The sequence below is a fragment of the Gastrolobium bilobum genome, unplaced genomic scaffold (genome assembly GCF_033153095.1).
Source record: "Gastrolobium bilobum isolate Gb01-03AN ecotype WA unplaced genomic scaffold, APGP_CSIRO_Gbil_v1 utg6194, whole genome shotgun sequence".
NCBI lineage: Eukaryota > Viridiplantae > Streptophyta > Magnoliopsida > Fabales > Fabaceae > Gastrolobium > Gastrolobium bilobum.
Window position 1 is genome coordinate 32,009 of NW_026898563.1, and position 15,902 is coordinate 47,910.

The window sequence follows — 15,902 nt, forward strand, 5'->3', positions numbered from 1 at the left end:
TTAGGAAATTTTTGTCTTGATATCCACACTTCAATTTCCCATCTTCTCTATTATGTCCTTTAATTCTAAAACAATCTCTGTCTCTCTTAATTTAAAATGACACACCTTTTCCCCTTCTTTTAATCCTCTTTTCTAATAAACATGTAGCTAATTTCTTATCCAAAATTTTGCAACTCATCTCTGCTGGTTCCAATTTTATATTCTACATTCCAAGTCATATTACCATAATTGATCTGAAAGATATCAATAATGGAAGTATTTGCGATTAACTAACAAAAACAATGTAAAATTGTTCTCATCGCACCCACCCAAACATAGAAGAAACGCGTAATGCCTTTCATTTGCACTATCAATACATCAACGAATCAATTATAAGCTGTCAGTCAACAATTATATATTTCCCTTGCGGGGTTAACTTGTGATATAGTCCTAACCACCATCCATTAATGGAATGGCTGCTTTCGAAAATCAAAATTAATCAACTATATTATGCTGTATGAGTAAGCCCAGCAAAATAAAGAATTAGTGAGGAGATTTACAATGGTTAACAACACACTCCTCTAAAAATTGACTGAGCTGAGAAGTATACAATTTCGGGTCATTTCTAAAGTGGTCAACATGAGGTGAGGAGACAAAATTGCATGCTCTCACATGATGTCCAGCCCTACGCTGTGACTCCACAAACGATTCCACTGAATCCGCGGGTATAACTCTGTCTGCAGAGCTATACATGTATAACTGCGGACAGCTTGGTTGCTTTGATGATAACATGCTCAAAACATCAGATAGCCTCCTGCATTTAAATAAGACTACTATAGTTAGAAGTTTACCCATTCATATGGGAAATTATTATAGAATGCGTTAGTTATTTGGTAATAAAGCCAACTAGCCAAGCATATGTACACCAAATTAGAATATTTATACATGGCTTCCGTTATAGGTTTTATGAACCAAATATATTGATGATTGTCATATCCTGTGAACCAACACCGAAGAAATAATATCATGGTTGAATAGCTAACACCATTGGAATGTTCTGATATTCCCAGAAATTGCATGCATACATCTTTTCAGTAACTAAAATCTTACATAAATATAATGTTACATTTTAGAAAGAGCCTTTGCAAGATATCACTTTTCTAAAGAACCTATTTCCATATTAAATCTTATTAAAGTTCTATTCCAGAAATTCAACAACGATACAATCACTTACTGGCTTATATTGTGTTCTCACATCACAATGATTCAAGGGCCAAGACAGTTTATTATCAACTTGATCTTATCAATAGTGGTCTAACACCCATATAATATAGTAATTTCTAGAAGAATCAAAGAAAAAACAAAAGTTGGGATGTAATATCATCTTTTTCTAAACAACAATTATGTAAGTTTGGAGTCATTACCTATTCACTGCAGGAAGATACAGAATGACCTCAAAAAATTTCTTTAGTATTAATAGCAAAGCTTCTTCTGTTGCTGCAGGTTTGTATCCTAAAGCTTCATCACCGCCGATCGATACTTTAATGCCAGATTCATCAGAGAACACACGTCCTTTTGTAGCTACACTATTCTTCTTGAGAAACGCTGCAGAGAAACCTGAGGCCCAGACCTGAAAAGATAATCAGATAATTAAATTCATAACTAGCATGAAACTTAAACATTTTTAAAACCAGGATGAGAAGAGAGAAGAATAACACAAATCATGTATTGGTCCACTCAAAGTTTAATCAAAAACTCAAAATATAAAAAGAAACTTCAGGGCTTCAAAATTAATGAAATTTGCATCACTTCTTCGATTTAAATTTTCCCACGCCAAGAAAAAATGTCAAAGAAAACTGAAAAGTCAAAGAACCAAAGTTCAAATGCCAATGTCTCATCAATTCCTGAAATGTCAAAGAAATTAAAAAAAAAAAAAAAATTGTTTCAAATTGCCAAGGTCTCGATTCATCAATGTACTATAACTCAACAAATTAATGTATTTGATCATTTTGGCAGTAAGGATATATCGGACGGCAACGAAATTGGAAAAGACACAGATAGCAATAACAGGCTTGAACACTAGAGGAGAAAATAAACAACATAGGACACATATGCACAACAAACAGCTACATTCAACAATTCTGACAATTGCTAAGCTATAGTCTTTACCTGTGGGTCAGGGTAAGCAACAGGTGCAGAATCTATGATGCAGCCCTTAATCCTTTCTATTATGGATGGATCCTGCTTATGAAAATGCTCCAGAACAACTCCATATCTGCAACAATGTATACCAAACCAATCAAGCAACAGATAAACGGCATCCATGATAGCAAAAACACTGCCAAAATTTTAAATTTCACTCACGTTAACCATCCAGTGTTGCTGAAAGTATGAAAGACTAGATTCTTTTCATTTTCCCCTTCTAACCAGTCAGCCAAGTGGTTTACAAGCAAGTGAACATTTTGTTCTGCTTTTCCTCCAGGCTGATAACTCAGGATCTCACCCATTGGAAAGGTAAAGGTAATGACATGATATCCTTTGGAAGTGTACCATTCTGCATACTTCTTCAGATGTTTCTGCCTTGCTCCCAACCATCCCAGCAAGACCACCACCGTCCTTGACTTTGTGGATGAGCAATTTGAATCACCTAAAGCATTTGGCTCGGGCAAATGCCATTTATACATGACCTCAGAAGTTGAATTGGAGACACCATTAGAATATACACAAGGCCTAGGCACTCTAGGCAAGTTAGCAGAGTGATACAAATTCTGAAGAAGCGGGGATGAAGCAACCGAAGATTGGTACAAATTAGAAGCACAATTGTGACCCAAACTTGGCACCCGAAATTGAACATCAGGTACAGGTACCCTAATTTGGGTCACAAAAGAGAGGTTAGCAAGCTTTGAGACGGAGATATGAGAAACCCATGATGAATCTGATTCTTGTATGGAGTTAGGAGAATGTGCAAAATTTGAGGTGGAACAATCACCCGATGATCCATAGAATGGCAATTTATCCTTGAGGTCAGGAGAGAAAGAAGCAACGGCAACCGCAGCAGCAGCCACAAGAGGTCGCTGAATGGCTCCAGAAAACGAACTCATTGTAGAAATTCAATGCAAAAAACAATCCTCTCCAAAACCCAGAAACGGGAATCACCTGCCAAAACCAAAGTTTATACAAAAAAAAGCAATGCTTTAAGGAAAACCCATCAATGGAAAATCGGCAGATAGAAAAAAGGGTAGGTAGAGGTTATATTAGTATCGAACTGGAATAATGAGAAAAACGTGCAATGCAGAGATCACAACACGTAAAGAAAACGCGAAGCAAAGAACAATAATAATAATAAAAAGAGAATAATAAGATAGAAAAAAGGGATATTCGGTTTTGGAAAAAGATTATTCTTATTGGTACCTACCTGGGAATGTGTTTTTGAATATCTCCAAGGAACCGGGCTGTCAACGTCAACGTCGGTTTGACAGCCCGATTGGGAGTGTGTGAACGCCGACCCACCCACCACAAACCTCTGTGTGTTTTATGGGGCCAGCTATTAAACCCTCTCTCTCTCTCTCCCTTTCTCTGCAATGCTAGTGTAATTGGAATGAAGAAAAGCTAAAAATTCAAAATATATAATAATATCACTGTGATGATAGAGAATGGACCAACGAGATTGAGCCACGTCATTCGACATTGTCCCAACGTGAGAAAAGACAGCAATTGGAGGCAGAAACAACGTGTGGTTCCCAGAAAAAAGGGAGAGAAAGGAAGCCCATACTGCGTCACTGAAAGACCTTTTTTGCCCCTCGAAAAGTAATTTTGTGTAAAAAGGTCAAGGGTAAAATGGGATCAACAGTTATAGCGGTTGGGGTTGACGTTGGTCAAAATTAACGATCAAGTTACAACTTTACCCTTTCTCTATCCTGTCTCGTTCGCCGTTTCTGACCTTGTTATATCAGAATAGTAAGCTACTTAAATTTCAAAGCAATCACGGAAAAAAAATAAAAAAGAGAGTGAGTCAAATTTCAACAATGATAGCTGTATCCAATTTGATGAAGTCAACTTGTTTCACCAACAACCTTAATCCCACGTTTTTTTTTTTCGTTTTACATAAATTCATGTCACTTTTACACGGTTATTAAATTTAATCTAAATAATTATACTTGAGTTTAAAAGTTTAGCATTCGATCTACTCGTGTTATCATATCATCGAAGTATTTGACTTGTTGAGTATTATTTGTTGGTGCAATAATTTTTACATAGATAATAAATTAAAATTACTAAATTTAAGTTTAAAAAAATTTAAAGACACTGACCTGAATTCTTGTACTTGCATGCTTTTAATAACTTCTGAACCTACGCATGATTGGTTGGTATAGCAAAGTTAAAATAGATAAAAGCAATATTAGATCATTTACAAGGTTTACTGAAATTTGAAAATGTCTATATTGAGACAAGTAAAAGCCAGCCATAAAAATGTGTTTCATCAAAGCAAGTCCCAATATTCATGCACCCCATTATAGGAAAATCATGTATGGAGAACTATTATTGTCAATCTCAGGAATTGCATCCTTAGTGTGGTCGTTAATGTTATCCATTGGAATGCTTCAAAACCGTTATTGTCCCCAGGAGTAGTCCCCACTTTTTCCACCAGATTTATGCTTAAGTCTTATATCTGTAATTGCTATGTCTTTTGAAGCAGCCTTACACATATCATACACTGTTAAGCCAGCAATAGACACTGCTGTCATTGCTTCCATCTCAACCCCAGTTTTACCTGTTGATGCAGCTTCCCCTTCTACTATTACACTGAAGTCCTCGTGATTCAATCTCAAATTCACTTGCACGTGTGTAAGGCTTATGTTATGGCACAAAGGAATCAGGTTACTAGTTTGCTTTGCTGCAGTTATGCCGGCTATTTTTGCCACAGAAAGCACATCTCCTTTTGCCATTTGATTGGCCAAGACCAAATCAAACACCTTCTTTCCAAGATTTACCTTGCAAACAGCAATGGCACTTCTTTTGCTACTTTCTTTTGGAGACACATCTACCATTTGAGCTTCCCCTGAATTGCCAGTATGAGTCAATTCAGAAGAACTTTCAACTATGTTTTGAGATGCCAAATGGGATTCGTTATTCACATGACTATTGCTTGCTGAGCTAGCTAGTCCATTTGCTGGAGGTTCACCAAACACTGATTCCATTTCCTGAAATGGAATAAGCAATTTAGCATGGATAATGGATTACAATAATTCCACCAACATCTCTCACAACAACTGGAACAAAACTTTCACAGTAGATATTGAACAGAAAAATAGAAATCACACAGAAATTTGTATTAATATTACTCATGAAAATTAACTAATAAATTGTAACAATCAATGGTTGAACTTATGAATTGGTAGAATGTTAAGAGAACTATTTATCAATTTCAGTTACCCCTCTTCATTTAATTACTGCAAAGCATTTTCAAGGGAAATACCAATATCAGATCATTTAGCTCTAAAAAATCGTTAGAGTAGGTTCATAGTTAATTAATTCAACGCTAGGATACTAGCCAAGAAAACTTGCATCACATATTGAATGTCCCTTTTCTAGCTCACGATATCATTAAAGATTGAAGTTCCCAGGACGAGATGCCAATAACACTCTTCCAAATTAAGATAACATTGAGCAGAATGTCATGAAGATCACATCGGTTTTAGAACAACATCAGTCTTCAATTCAAAAATATCCTCCAGAGTGTCTGAATTATCATGCATTTAAGAAATTTGGAATTGGCAATTGTTGCGGGAAGTAAACGTAGAAAAAAAAAAAAAAAAAACTCAGCATAACAATTTTTAATCTTGAAGGGTCATGCATGAAATGAGCGACAAGGAACCAACTATACAAGCTGATGAAACCAAACAGAAGAATTACTAATTCTATTAAAGCCTTAATACAAAACCTTCACCACTGCTGATACAACATTACTACATATGAACCAGAAAGGCATTCAAATGGATTTATAATAAATGAAAAAAAGATATGAACATCCAGCAAGAGGACTCAATTTCTTTGCATTGAGCTAGACTATTAACTCAACAAGTCACTGTAGTTATAAAGGCATGTACTATATCAGTATTGTGATCAAAACAGAAAAGACACTCAGTTTACCTCTGTAGCAGAACAAAGGAAAGAAAGACTTTACCTTGTTGAGTTCTTGAATAGCACTTGCATAGTCATGGCTCACAGAAGAGCTGAACATCCTTTTTGATAGAGGACATGCAGCTACAATTCTTCTAAGAAACATTTTAAGCAGGTCCTGTTAATTATTCAACATCTGCAATAAAAAGAAAAATAAATTAAAATATAGTTGTTAATAGGCATATAAAGCAAAGAAATCTCATCATTCAGAATTTAAAGTAATTGCCACAAAACAGCCTTGAGTGAGTTCTTCTCTAGCACATTTTCTGCTAGTTAGAGTTAAGGCTTTGACCATAAGAATGTGGCAATTTAAGCCCTCTGGTGCATTGGATTGGAGCAGAATGCTCACATTTTCAAGAGTCAACTTATTATGGAAAAATATTGTGTTTTTGCCATTTCTCACGTAGATTCTTATTAGGCTACTTCTACTTGTTTGTTCCAAACTTCCAATAGACAAGTATCTAAAATTCTTGAGTAACTAGAATGTGTATTTTTCTTGTTTTATTATCTAAAAAAAGGAAGCGTTGCAGGAATTTGTAAGATTTTTAATGTCTCTTCGAAATTCTTCTTGCAATTGTAATATATATTTATTAAAAATTAAATCCCCACAGAAGTAAAAATTTCTGCTTTTTGTTGTAGAGAAGCAGCAATAAGTACAACCCAGGAGTTTAGGCAAAAAAAAAAAAAATAGTCAGCAAATGAGATGGTTATAAACAAATATATTCAACAAGCGGAAATCTTAATCTCCAAATAAATTTTTTTGCCATTTCAGATCAGAAAGTAGACAGTATTATAGTATCATCATACCAACTTTATGGATAAAAAACACGTAGCACAAAAGCCATTACCTGCAATCTTTGGGGTTGAGGTAGAAAGCAGAAACCTTGCTTCGTCTGTGTTGAACGGTGGTGGGGATGTGCTTGGGCTCAAGAAAAAATGAGGGGCTGGGTTAATGACTTGGTGGGTTAGAGATGTAGAAATTCGATCAAGAGTTTCAGGTTTTAAGGAGAGGTTACTTATTATTTTTTTTATTATCTGTTATTATTAAATTTTCAAGGGAAAAGTATTTCTCCCGCTTAGCTGAAGAACTTGATTTCGTCTTAAAACGATGTTATTTTGAATTTATTTTAGATAACTTTATCTCTAATAATTGAAGAAATCCTTTACTCTAAATTTTAATTGTTAATTTTTGTTAATTTAACGATTATAATTTATGAGTTATACTTATTAATTAATTATTAATTTTCAATAAATTATAACCGTTAAATTAACAAAAATCAATAATGAAGATTTGATAATAAGAAATAGTAAAAAAAATAAGTAGCAAGTTTCTTTATTTAATTATTATTTTTTTAAATCAATTTTGGTTAAAAAGTTACAAATTTTTAAAATAGTTTTGAAGAAAAGAAAAAACAATTTGAATATTTGTTTGGATTTTATTTTTATTTTGTTGTTGTTTGAAGTTAAAATAATTGCACCACCGTCATTATAAAGGAAGTGTTTTATGTGTTTTTTTCTTAAAATATCTCAAAAACATCCTTAAACTGTTTTTAAAAAAAAATCATATTTCTCTCTCATCTTCCTTCTTTTACCAGCATTTGACCCTGTACCATGCATGATGGATTTATTATCTGATAATCTCAATTATCATATGAAATGCCAGTAAATTTTTTACTTCTATAACATATATTTTGTACTTTTTATGATAATCTTGACAAAAATAGGTTCTTTCGAAAAAAAATTAAATAAAAAAGTACTTGGATTTTCAATTTCCTTTTTTTAATAGAAAATACTATTCATAATAATTTATTATTATTACTATTATAAAGTCGCGGCTTTATAATATTAATGAAATATCATAGCCGTTCACAGGATTCGCAATTTTCATTCAATAATTTATAGGTGTATTCTTTAAATGATTAACGTGTATTTTTCCATCTTAATTCTTGATAATAAGATATTCCGGACAATATTTTAAATTTTGACAAAATTTATTCTTACTATACAATATTGAAATTTATAAAAAACCAATAATTTAGTGTAATGACACCAACTGTCTCTTTAAAAGAAACACTCCATACAAGATTTAATCATTTTGCTAACTTTTCTCCATTCTTTTAGTATGACTTCCTTTATTTAATACGTATTATGTAATAATCAATTAAGTTCAATTGGCTTCGATGCATAATCCATTAAAGGAGAAAAAAAAGTACATAAATAATTACTTATTCAGCTTTAAGATTCAGCAATTTGATCCGAAGCACTTTGCGGGATCGATGAAAATCATCCATAACTCAATAGACTATGATTTTAAATAGAAATAATCATCTAAACTAAATCAAGAGCTGGAATCACTAAATTCAATATGCAAGAACTGCAAATTTTGAGTACCAAAAATATCACTCAGACCTCCGTAATCTGTTTCTACATAGACAAACTTGGTGTCAATAACTACTCTACACTGCATAACATTTTCTTGACCAAGGAAAAGTGAACACTTCTCATATAAACCTTCCTTTGGTGCTAGATTCAATAAGCACGATTTTGGAGCTGACATCTTATACTGACCAATATTGAATCTTTCTTGGTCAGTGGCCATTAATATCAGACGATGTTGTCTACCCAAAAGCTCTGAGACATACCTCATGTCTCCTACAGCAAGGGCTTCACGAACTCGAGTTGATGAGACCTGTCCCCTCTCTTTGGAATTAGTACTAGAATTTATATTTGCAGAGCAACGATTCTTGTCCATAACAGATTTTATGATATAAGCTTCCATTCCATACTCCTCACACAACTTTACTAGCTCCAATGCATCACCAGCTGCTTTATATCCAAATCTGTAGTTCTCACCTGCCAGAAGTACAGACATCTATTTTCAGTTTATGTGAGAGTAATTTTGGCTCAGAATAAATCATGTTAATGTTCCGGTTCAGGAAAAATAGCAAATACCAGTAAATCATGTTAATGTGAAAGGGATTGATACAAGTTGCGCAAATAACAGTAAATTATGTAGCTATTTATTTACCAGCAACAACTCCTCGCACCCTAAGCTCTTTTGATAACTTTTCAACAAATTGTCGTGGACTGAGATGCCGCACACTTGAAAATTCAACGTGGAATTCTTCTGGGACCATGTTACAACAATAAGGAACCCAAGATGAAAGAACTCGCTTTCGGTCACATTTAGCAACTATGGGAGCCCTGTTAGGGAAACATTGATTAAACAAAATACACGTAAGATAATGATTATGATGCCATAATCTCCAGTGATTCAGAATCTAAAAATGCTGAGTTAGGAGTTTATATATTTACTAAAAGTACGCCAAAAGTTGTTTTGTCATCTATAGGATAGGTAAATAATGTATCTTCCATATATAATCACCCAGAAGAACCCAAAAACGAAGACCAAACTTCTGGAGAATGTTTTCAAATACTTGTCATTGTAATGTCTTCCTTAAAGCGAATTGCAAATACACTATTGATCGCAGAGTTACTAGGCCTGATGGAAAAATATTGCAATGACAACAGTACAATTGTCAATGTCACTCAGGCATAGCTCAAGTGATAAGGATAAGATGGGGTAAGTTTTAGGTTAGTTCCCATGCAGAAGAAAAAAGCAAATCTTGTGAAAAACCATGAGAAGCCTTACCCCCACCTAGTGGGAAAAGGCCTTTGTTGTTGTTGTGATGGACCACAATAGCCAGCTTCATCTGAGTTTATAATTATTTTCCTACCACGGGTTATTCAAACATGGTAACTATTGTAAATAATAGTTTAGAATAGTAGTATAGAAATCCCACATCATGTATATCTCTTTGTATTTTCTTTCTTTTGAGTTATATAATAGTCTCTCCGCTGTGTAGTTGAGACACACGGATTACTTAAAAATCTCCTTGTTCTTGATATTCAACATGGTATCTAGAGCCTAACAAGATCCGTATCTTTCCGGTAAACCCACTGTCTACCGAGTAAAAATCTTGCCGGAAACTGTCAGTTTCCGGCCACCGTCTAACACCACCGTCCTTCACCGGAAAAAAAATTCGGCGATCGTTTTGATCAAAAAGTACATCAACGGACTCAGAAGAAGCCGATCTACCCAACGCCGCAAGACCCACCGTCATCAGAGGTTGCCAGCGTTATGGACCACCGTTGACCGCCACCACCGATCACTTTTCAGGCACTTTTTCCGGCGAGCCACCCACAGTTGTGATCGTCACAAGGAGGCGGTTCTTTCCGTCCAAGGCCCGCTCCTAAATTCCGACTGAAGCACCCTCACGTGCGTGAAACATACGCTCGGCTTCCAACGTTAGGATCACCCTTTCCTTCCGTGTTCAGATCGATCCTTACCTTGTGGTTTCGAGTCCGTTGCGGCCCTTCCGAAGCATTTCTCCTTTTTCCATTACTGTTCACGATTCAACGAATTGTTCTTGATCCATGGCTGATTCTAGCTCATTTATCCTTCCTCAAGATATTTCTCGGCTCACGATCACTAGTTCCACTGCTACTGTTGTGCATACAGGTAATAGCGTTGCTGGTTTCACTCAAAGTTCATCATTTGGTCATTGGGTTCTTGATTCTGGTGCCTCTGATCATATTTCTGGTAATAAATCTTTGTTTTCCTCTCTTTCTACCTCTGGTTATTTGCCTGCTGTCACTATGGCTAATGGTTCCCAGGCTCAGTCTCATGGGATTGGAACAGTACATCTCTTTCCCTCCATTACTATTGATAATGTGCTCTATGTCCCTAGTTCACCCTTTAATCTCCTTTCCATTAGCCGTTTAATACGTTCTCTTGATTGTCTCATTTCTTTTACCCAAAATTCTGTTGTTTTACAGGATTGAAATTCGGGGAGAACAATTGGCAGCGGATTTGAGTCCAATGGCCTTTACCTGCTCTCCAGCTCCTCTCATGCTTATTCTGTATTAGATTCTCCACTCACTATTCACGCTCAATTGGGTCATCCTAGTCTTACAAAGCTCCAGAAGATGGTGCCACGTTTGTCCAAGTTGTCTACTTTGCAATGTGAATCATGTCAATTCGGGAAATATACTCGCAGTTCTTTTCCTATTAGAGTCAATCGTCATGCCTCCTCTCCTTTTAGTTTGGTTCACTCTGATGTTTGGGGACCCAGTCGTACTGAATCAACTCGGGGTTATAGATATTTTGTTACCTTTATTGACGATTATTCTCGAAACACTTGGTTATTTTTACTGAAAAGCCGCTCTGAGTTGTTCTCCATATTTCAGAAGTTTTATCATGAAATTCTTACTCAATTTGGTATTCCTATCCGCACTTTTCGTAGTGATAATGCTCGTGAGTATCTGTCTCAACCATTTCAATCATTCATGGCATCTCACGGCATTCTTCACCACACATCATGTGCGCACACCCCCCAACAAAACGGGGTTGCTGAAAGAAAAATTGTCATCTTATTGAAACGGCTCGGACACTCTTAATTCATGGGAATGTTCCTACTAGTTTTTGGGGTGATGCTGTTCTCACCGCATGCTATCTCATTAATCGCATGCCTTCCTCTGTCCTTGGTAACCAGGTACCGTATTCTATCTTGTTTCCTCATCAGCCTTTACATTCATTACCCCTTCGTATTTTTGGTTCTACTTGTTTTGTCCATGAACTCGGTCCCAATCGTGACAAGTTGTCTGCCAAATCCCACAAATGTGTGTTCCTCGGTTACACCCGGACACAAAAAGGTTATCGGTGTTACTCTCTCAGTCTCCATCGCTCTTTTGTCTCGGCGGATGTTACTTTCTTTGAGTCTGTGCCATTTTTTGGCTCCACCTCCGTTCCAGATGACTCTGTTGATACTCAGTTACCTTTACTCTCTGTTCCAATTCAATATGTTCCGGCACCAGATTCTACACCACCACCGCCTGCACCAGATTCCACACCACCACCGCCTATTGTCACTTCTCCATATGTCCCAGCACCAGATCCTCCTCTCCAGGTTTATCATCGTCGGCCACATCCACGCATACCCCAAGATATTGATGAGGTTCCTATGGACTCAGATCTTCCGTCATCAACTCCTGCGGTTTCGGTCCCGCCCTCTGAAACTGACCTACCCATTGCTCTCCGAAAAGGTACTCGTAATATTCGTCCTCCACCCAGGTATTCAATAAATATGAGTTATCATCGCCTTTCTCTATCACTTTTTGCTTGTCTTTCTTCTTTGTCTTCTGTATCTGTTCCTAAGACTACAGGTGAGGCATTATCCCATCCCGGATGGCGACAGGCTATGATTGACGAGATGTGTGCACTTCATGGCAGTGGTACTTGGGATCTGGTTCCTCTTCCCTCTGGAAAATCTGTTGTTGGATGTAGATGGATATTTACTGTCAAGGTTGGTCCTGATGGACAAGTGGATCGTCTCAAAGCACGTTTGGTGGCCAAGGGATATACTCAGGTGTTTGGTGAAGATTATGGAGATACATTTTCCCCTGTGGCAAGAATGGCGTCTGTTCGCATCTTTATTACTATGGCTGCTATTCGTCACTGGCCCCTTTATCAATTGGATGTCAAAAATGCTTTCCTCAATGGTGATCTTGCGGAAAAAGTTTATATGGAGCAACCTCCTGGATTTGTTGCTCAGGGGGAGTCCAGTCTAGTTTGTCGACTCCGCAAATCTTTGTATGGTCTCAAACAGTCTCCACGAGCTTGGTTTGAGAGGTTTAGCACCATTGTCCAGCAGTTTGGTATGACTCGGAGTGCAGCTGATCACTCAGTCTTTTATCGCAACTCAGACTCTGGATCTATTTATTTGGTGGTATATGTTGATGACATTGTCATTACAGGTGATGACCATGAAGGCATTACTCAGTTAAAACAACATCTCAGTCATCATTTTCAGACAAAGGATCTTGGAAGACTACGATATTTCTTGGGAATTGAAGTGGCTCAATCCAAGGATGGTATTGTGATATCCCAGAAGAAATATGCTATGGACATTCTAGAGAAGACAACTTTGTTGAATGCTAAGCCCGTCGATACCCCCATGGATCCAAATGTCAAGCTTATGCCAAATCAGGGGGAGCTATTTTCAGATCCAGAAAGGTATAGAAGATTGGTTGGGAAGCTTAACTATCTTACAGTTACTCGACCAGACATCTCATTTGCAGTCAGTGTAGTAAGTCAGTTCTTGAATTCTCCTTGTGAAGATCATTGGAATGCAGTGATCCGTATCCTCAAGTACATCAAGAATGCTCCAAGTAAAGGTCTCCTATACAAACAAAGGTCATACCAGAGTTGAGGGATACTCAGATGCTGATTGGGCAGGTTCCCCCAGTGATAGAAGATCCACATCTGGGTATTGTGTATTCCTTGAAGGTAACTTGGTTTCTTGGAAAAGCAAGAAACAAAGTGTAGTTGCCAGATCAAGTGCTGAAGCAGAATATCGCTCCATGGCCACAACCACCTGTGAACTTATCTGGTTAAAACAATTATTGAAGGAACTCAAATTTGGAGACATTGGCACAACATCTCTCATTTGCGATAATCAAGTTGCGTTACATATTGCTTCCAATCCAGTGTTTCATGAAAGGACCAAGCACATTGAGATAGACTGTCACTTTGTTAGAGAAAAAGTCCTCTCTGGAGATATAGTCACTAGTTTTGTTAACTCAACTGATCAATTAGCTGATATTTTCACTAAGTCTTTGAGAAGGCCTAGGATAGATCACTTATGTAACAAGCTTGGTGCATATGATTTATATGCTCCAACTTGAGGGGGAGTGTTGTAAATAATAGTTTAGAATAGTAGTATAGAAGTCCCACATCATGTATATCTCTTTGTATTTTCTTTCTTTTGAGTTATATAATAGTCTCTCCGCTGTGTAGTTGAGACACACGGATTACTTATAAATCTCCTTGTTCTTGATATTCAACAGTAACAAAGGAAGCTTCACTAATCATGTTAATAATATGTCTGTCAGCGATCTATGCTTTATTACATTCTATGATCCATATGCAACAGCAGAGTGGGAATACTGGCATGAGTTCAATATGACATGAGCATTGGTCCCATTTCCCAACGTCTTATGCATCAGGGGCAAGGCTAATCTATAAATTTTGGTCTCCATAGAAAATTTCCTAATATTTATAAATTATGTACAGATCAATTTTTTGTTTGAACTTGAATCCATTTAATCTCTGTATTATATGAATGCAAATCCCAGTTTCCACCCGTATAAACAAATAAAAGAACCTTTGAATTGGCTTGATACAAACGTATACTATGTCATACCTATGTTCCCAACCAAGTACTTTTGCCATCCCAACAAATGATAAAAGAAACGGAGGTCCAGCCCTTGATGCTTGAACTGCAAGTTCTCGATGACCTATGTGCAGAGCATCAAACTTTCCCAATGCTACAATTCCACCTGGTAATGATTAAGAAAGAATCAATAATGGTATATAACATATATGCTATTGCCAACTTCCCAAGTGAAAACTCCAATTTTTGCATGTCCTTCTTCACTAGTTCCCTACACCACTTAAGTAAGCAATACTGTTTTAACAAATAAAGCAAGAAACCTACATGCACAACGAGTAAAAAGGAATGACTAATTGACATAAATACCTAAAGAATAAAAAGATACACAAAGTCAAGGAAGAATAAGATACTAAGCTAAGAGAATCAAGAAGTCCAACGGGATGCCCTCCTCCTATAAGAAACAACGATGACAAGGTTAACTACATAACCATCCCAGCTATAGCATCAATCACTTTTATTTTTTCAAAAAAAGCACGTTATTTCCCTTCAAACAATATGGATATTCTAAGAACACAAATTACTTATTACATAGTTGGACACCCATTTGAAAAAATGGTAAGGTACAAAGTGAAAGAAACTAAAAACCTGCCACTGCAGATATTCCATCAGAGAGAATTTCACGTTCATCTTCTTGTTGGCTTCACGGAAAGAAAAGGAAACAGATAATCAGATTCTTGACCAAAGAAGGATGACAAATAATGAAGATAAAAAATCAGAGTATGATGAGTATTGGTTGGCTATTACTTCCACCATTTTTTTAATAGATTTTGTTTAACAACTTTCAGCTGAATTATTTACGGTCGTGCATGTAAATCATCTCATTGTGTGTGTATTTGTATAAGATTAAGTTTAATGCCTAGAGATTTGTTTAGCTAATACCAAATCACTAACTTTTGAAAGATACACATCAATGGAGGACCAAATTATGTTTCCATCAAACTTCAAGGACTATCTAGTTAACCAAACAGTACAAAGAATTCTAGGCAAAAAAAATAAAGTAAGAAAACACTATCAGTACATGATTCATGCACAAACTCTTGGAGGGGAGAAAACCCCATTTGATGAAATTAAGAGGAGAACCTGCAACAATCAAAAAGGAGGGGAATTTCTCCAGAAGACTTGGATGGGGTGCTAGAACAGTAGTACTTTGATGGCATTCTGTTTTGCTTCCGAATAATGGCGATACCTCCCAAACAAGGTTTTAGAGGCCATGGGAACGAAAGGTGAAAGCTCTGAAGACCACAGTAACTAAATCCGAAGGGTAGACCCAAGTGAAAATGGAGGTCGCACTCTCGAAAATGATGCGAAATACGAGAGACACCACCACCTAACATTGCACTGCACCATCAATTTTCCTGGACCTTCTGGTTGGTGGTTTAAGCAAAGGGATAATCAGGTCGAATGGGTCGGGTCGGGTACTTGGTTCAATGACAACCCGAGCTGTTTCTT

General features: G+C 36.6%; 3 protein-coding genes across 5 annotated transcripts; all 3 read right to left on the reverse strand.

Annotated features, from left to right (window-relative positions):
* Positions 1–338: 338 nt before the first annotated feature.
* LOC133317416 (uncharacterized) lies at positions 339–3,548 on the reverse strand. 3 transcript variants are annotated; one of them, XM_061519277.1, is made up of 5 exons: positions 3,395–3,548; positions 2,344–3,135; positions 2,149–2,254; positions 1,404–1,609; positions 339–793 (listed from the first exon to the last, which is right to left on the reverse strand). In XM_061519277.1, exons 2-5 carry the CDS (start codon positions 3,078–3,080, stop codon positions 523–525), a joined length of 1,320 nt encoding a protein of 439 aa, XP_061375261.1. In that variant the 5' UTR covers positions 3,081–3,135; positions 3,395–3,548; the 3' UTR covers positions 339–522. The 3 variants fall into 3 exon arrangements, with proteins under 3 accessions (XP_061375261.1, XP_061375262.1, XP_061375263.1); XM_061519279.1 differs by having other exon boundaries at positions 689–809; XM_061519278.1 differs by having other exon boundaries at positions 2,344–3,548.
* A 746-nt stretch (positions 3,549–4,294) lies between these two features.
* Positions 4,295–7,123, reverse strand: LOC133317419 (cyclic pyranopterin monophosphate synthase, mitochondrial). Its single transcript, XM_061519282.1, has 3 exons — positions 7,008–7,123; positions 6,164–6,295; positions 4,295–5,180 (listed from the first exon to the last, which is right to left on the reverse strand). The coding sequence occupies exons 2-3, from the start codon at positions 6,263–6,265 to the stop codon at positions 4,590–4,592; spliced, it is 693 nt and encodes a 230-aa protein (XP_061375266.1). The 5' UTR covers positions 6,266–6,295; positions 7,008–7,123; the 3' UTR covers positions 4,295–4,589.
* Positions 7,124–8,429: 1,306 nt separating this feature from the next.
* On the reverse strand, positions 8,430–15,787 carry LOC133317414 (FAD synthetase 2, chloroplastic). Its single transcript, XM_061519275.1, has 5 exons — positions 15,534–15,787; positions 15,039–15,091; positions 14,424–14,559; positions 9,188–9,363; positions 8,430–9,012 (listed from the first exon to the last, which is right to left on the reverse strand). Exons 1-5 carry the CDS (start codon positions 15,785–15,787, stop codon positions 8,498–8,500), a joined length of 1,134 nt encoding a protein of 377 aa, XP_061375259.1. The 3' UTR covers positions 8,430–8,497.
* Positions 15,788–15,902: the final 115 nt, after the last annotated feature.

What these genes read in the sequence shown, in the direction of transcription:
- LOC133317419 (XM_061519282.1), bottom strand. Translation starts at nt 6,265, where the DNA reads ATGTTTCTTAGAAGAATTGTAGCTGCATGTCCTCTATCAAAAAGGATG. An exon ending in CTATTCAAGAACTCAACAAG is followed by an intron (nt 5,181 to 6,163) that starts GTAAAGTCTTTC and finishes ATTCCATTTCAG; the next exon opens with GAAATGGAATCAGTGTTTGG.
- LOC133317414 (XM_061519275.1), bottom strand. Translation starts at nt 15,787, where the DNA reads ATGTTAGGTGGTGGTGTCTCTCGTATTTCGCATCATTTTCGAGAGTGC. An exon ending in CTCCTTTTTGATTGTTGCAG is followed by an intron (nt 15,092 to 15,533) that starts GTTCTCCTCTTA and finishes CTTTCCGTGAAG; the next exon opens with CCAACAAGAAGATGAACGTG. An exon ending in GGTGCGAGGAGTTGTTGCTG is followed by an intron (nt 9,013 to 9,187) that starts GTAAATAAATAG and finishes TACTTCTGGCAG; the next exon opens with GTGAGAACTACAGATTTGGA.
- LOC133317416 (XM_061519277.1), bottom strand. Translation starts at nt 3,080, where the DNA reads ATGAGTTCGTTTTCTGGAGCCATTCAGCGACCTCTTGTGGCTGCTGCT. An exon ending in AGCAACACTGGATGGTTAAC is followed by an intron (nt 2,255 to 2,343) that starts GTGAGTGAAATT and finishes ACATTGTTGCAG; the next exon opens with ATATGGAGTTGTTCTGGAGC. An exon ending in TATCTTCCTGCAGTGAATAG is followed by an intron (nt 794 to 1,403) that starts GTAATGACTCCA and finishes ATTTAAATGCAG; the next exon opens with GAGGCTATCTGATGTTTTGA.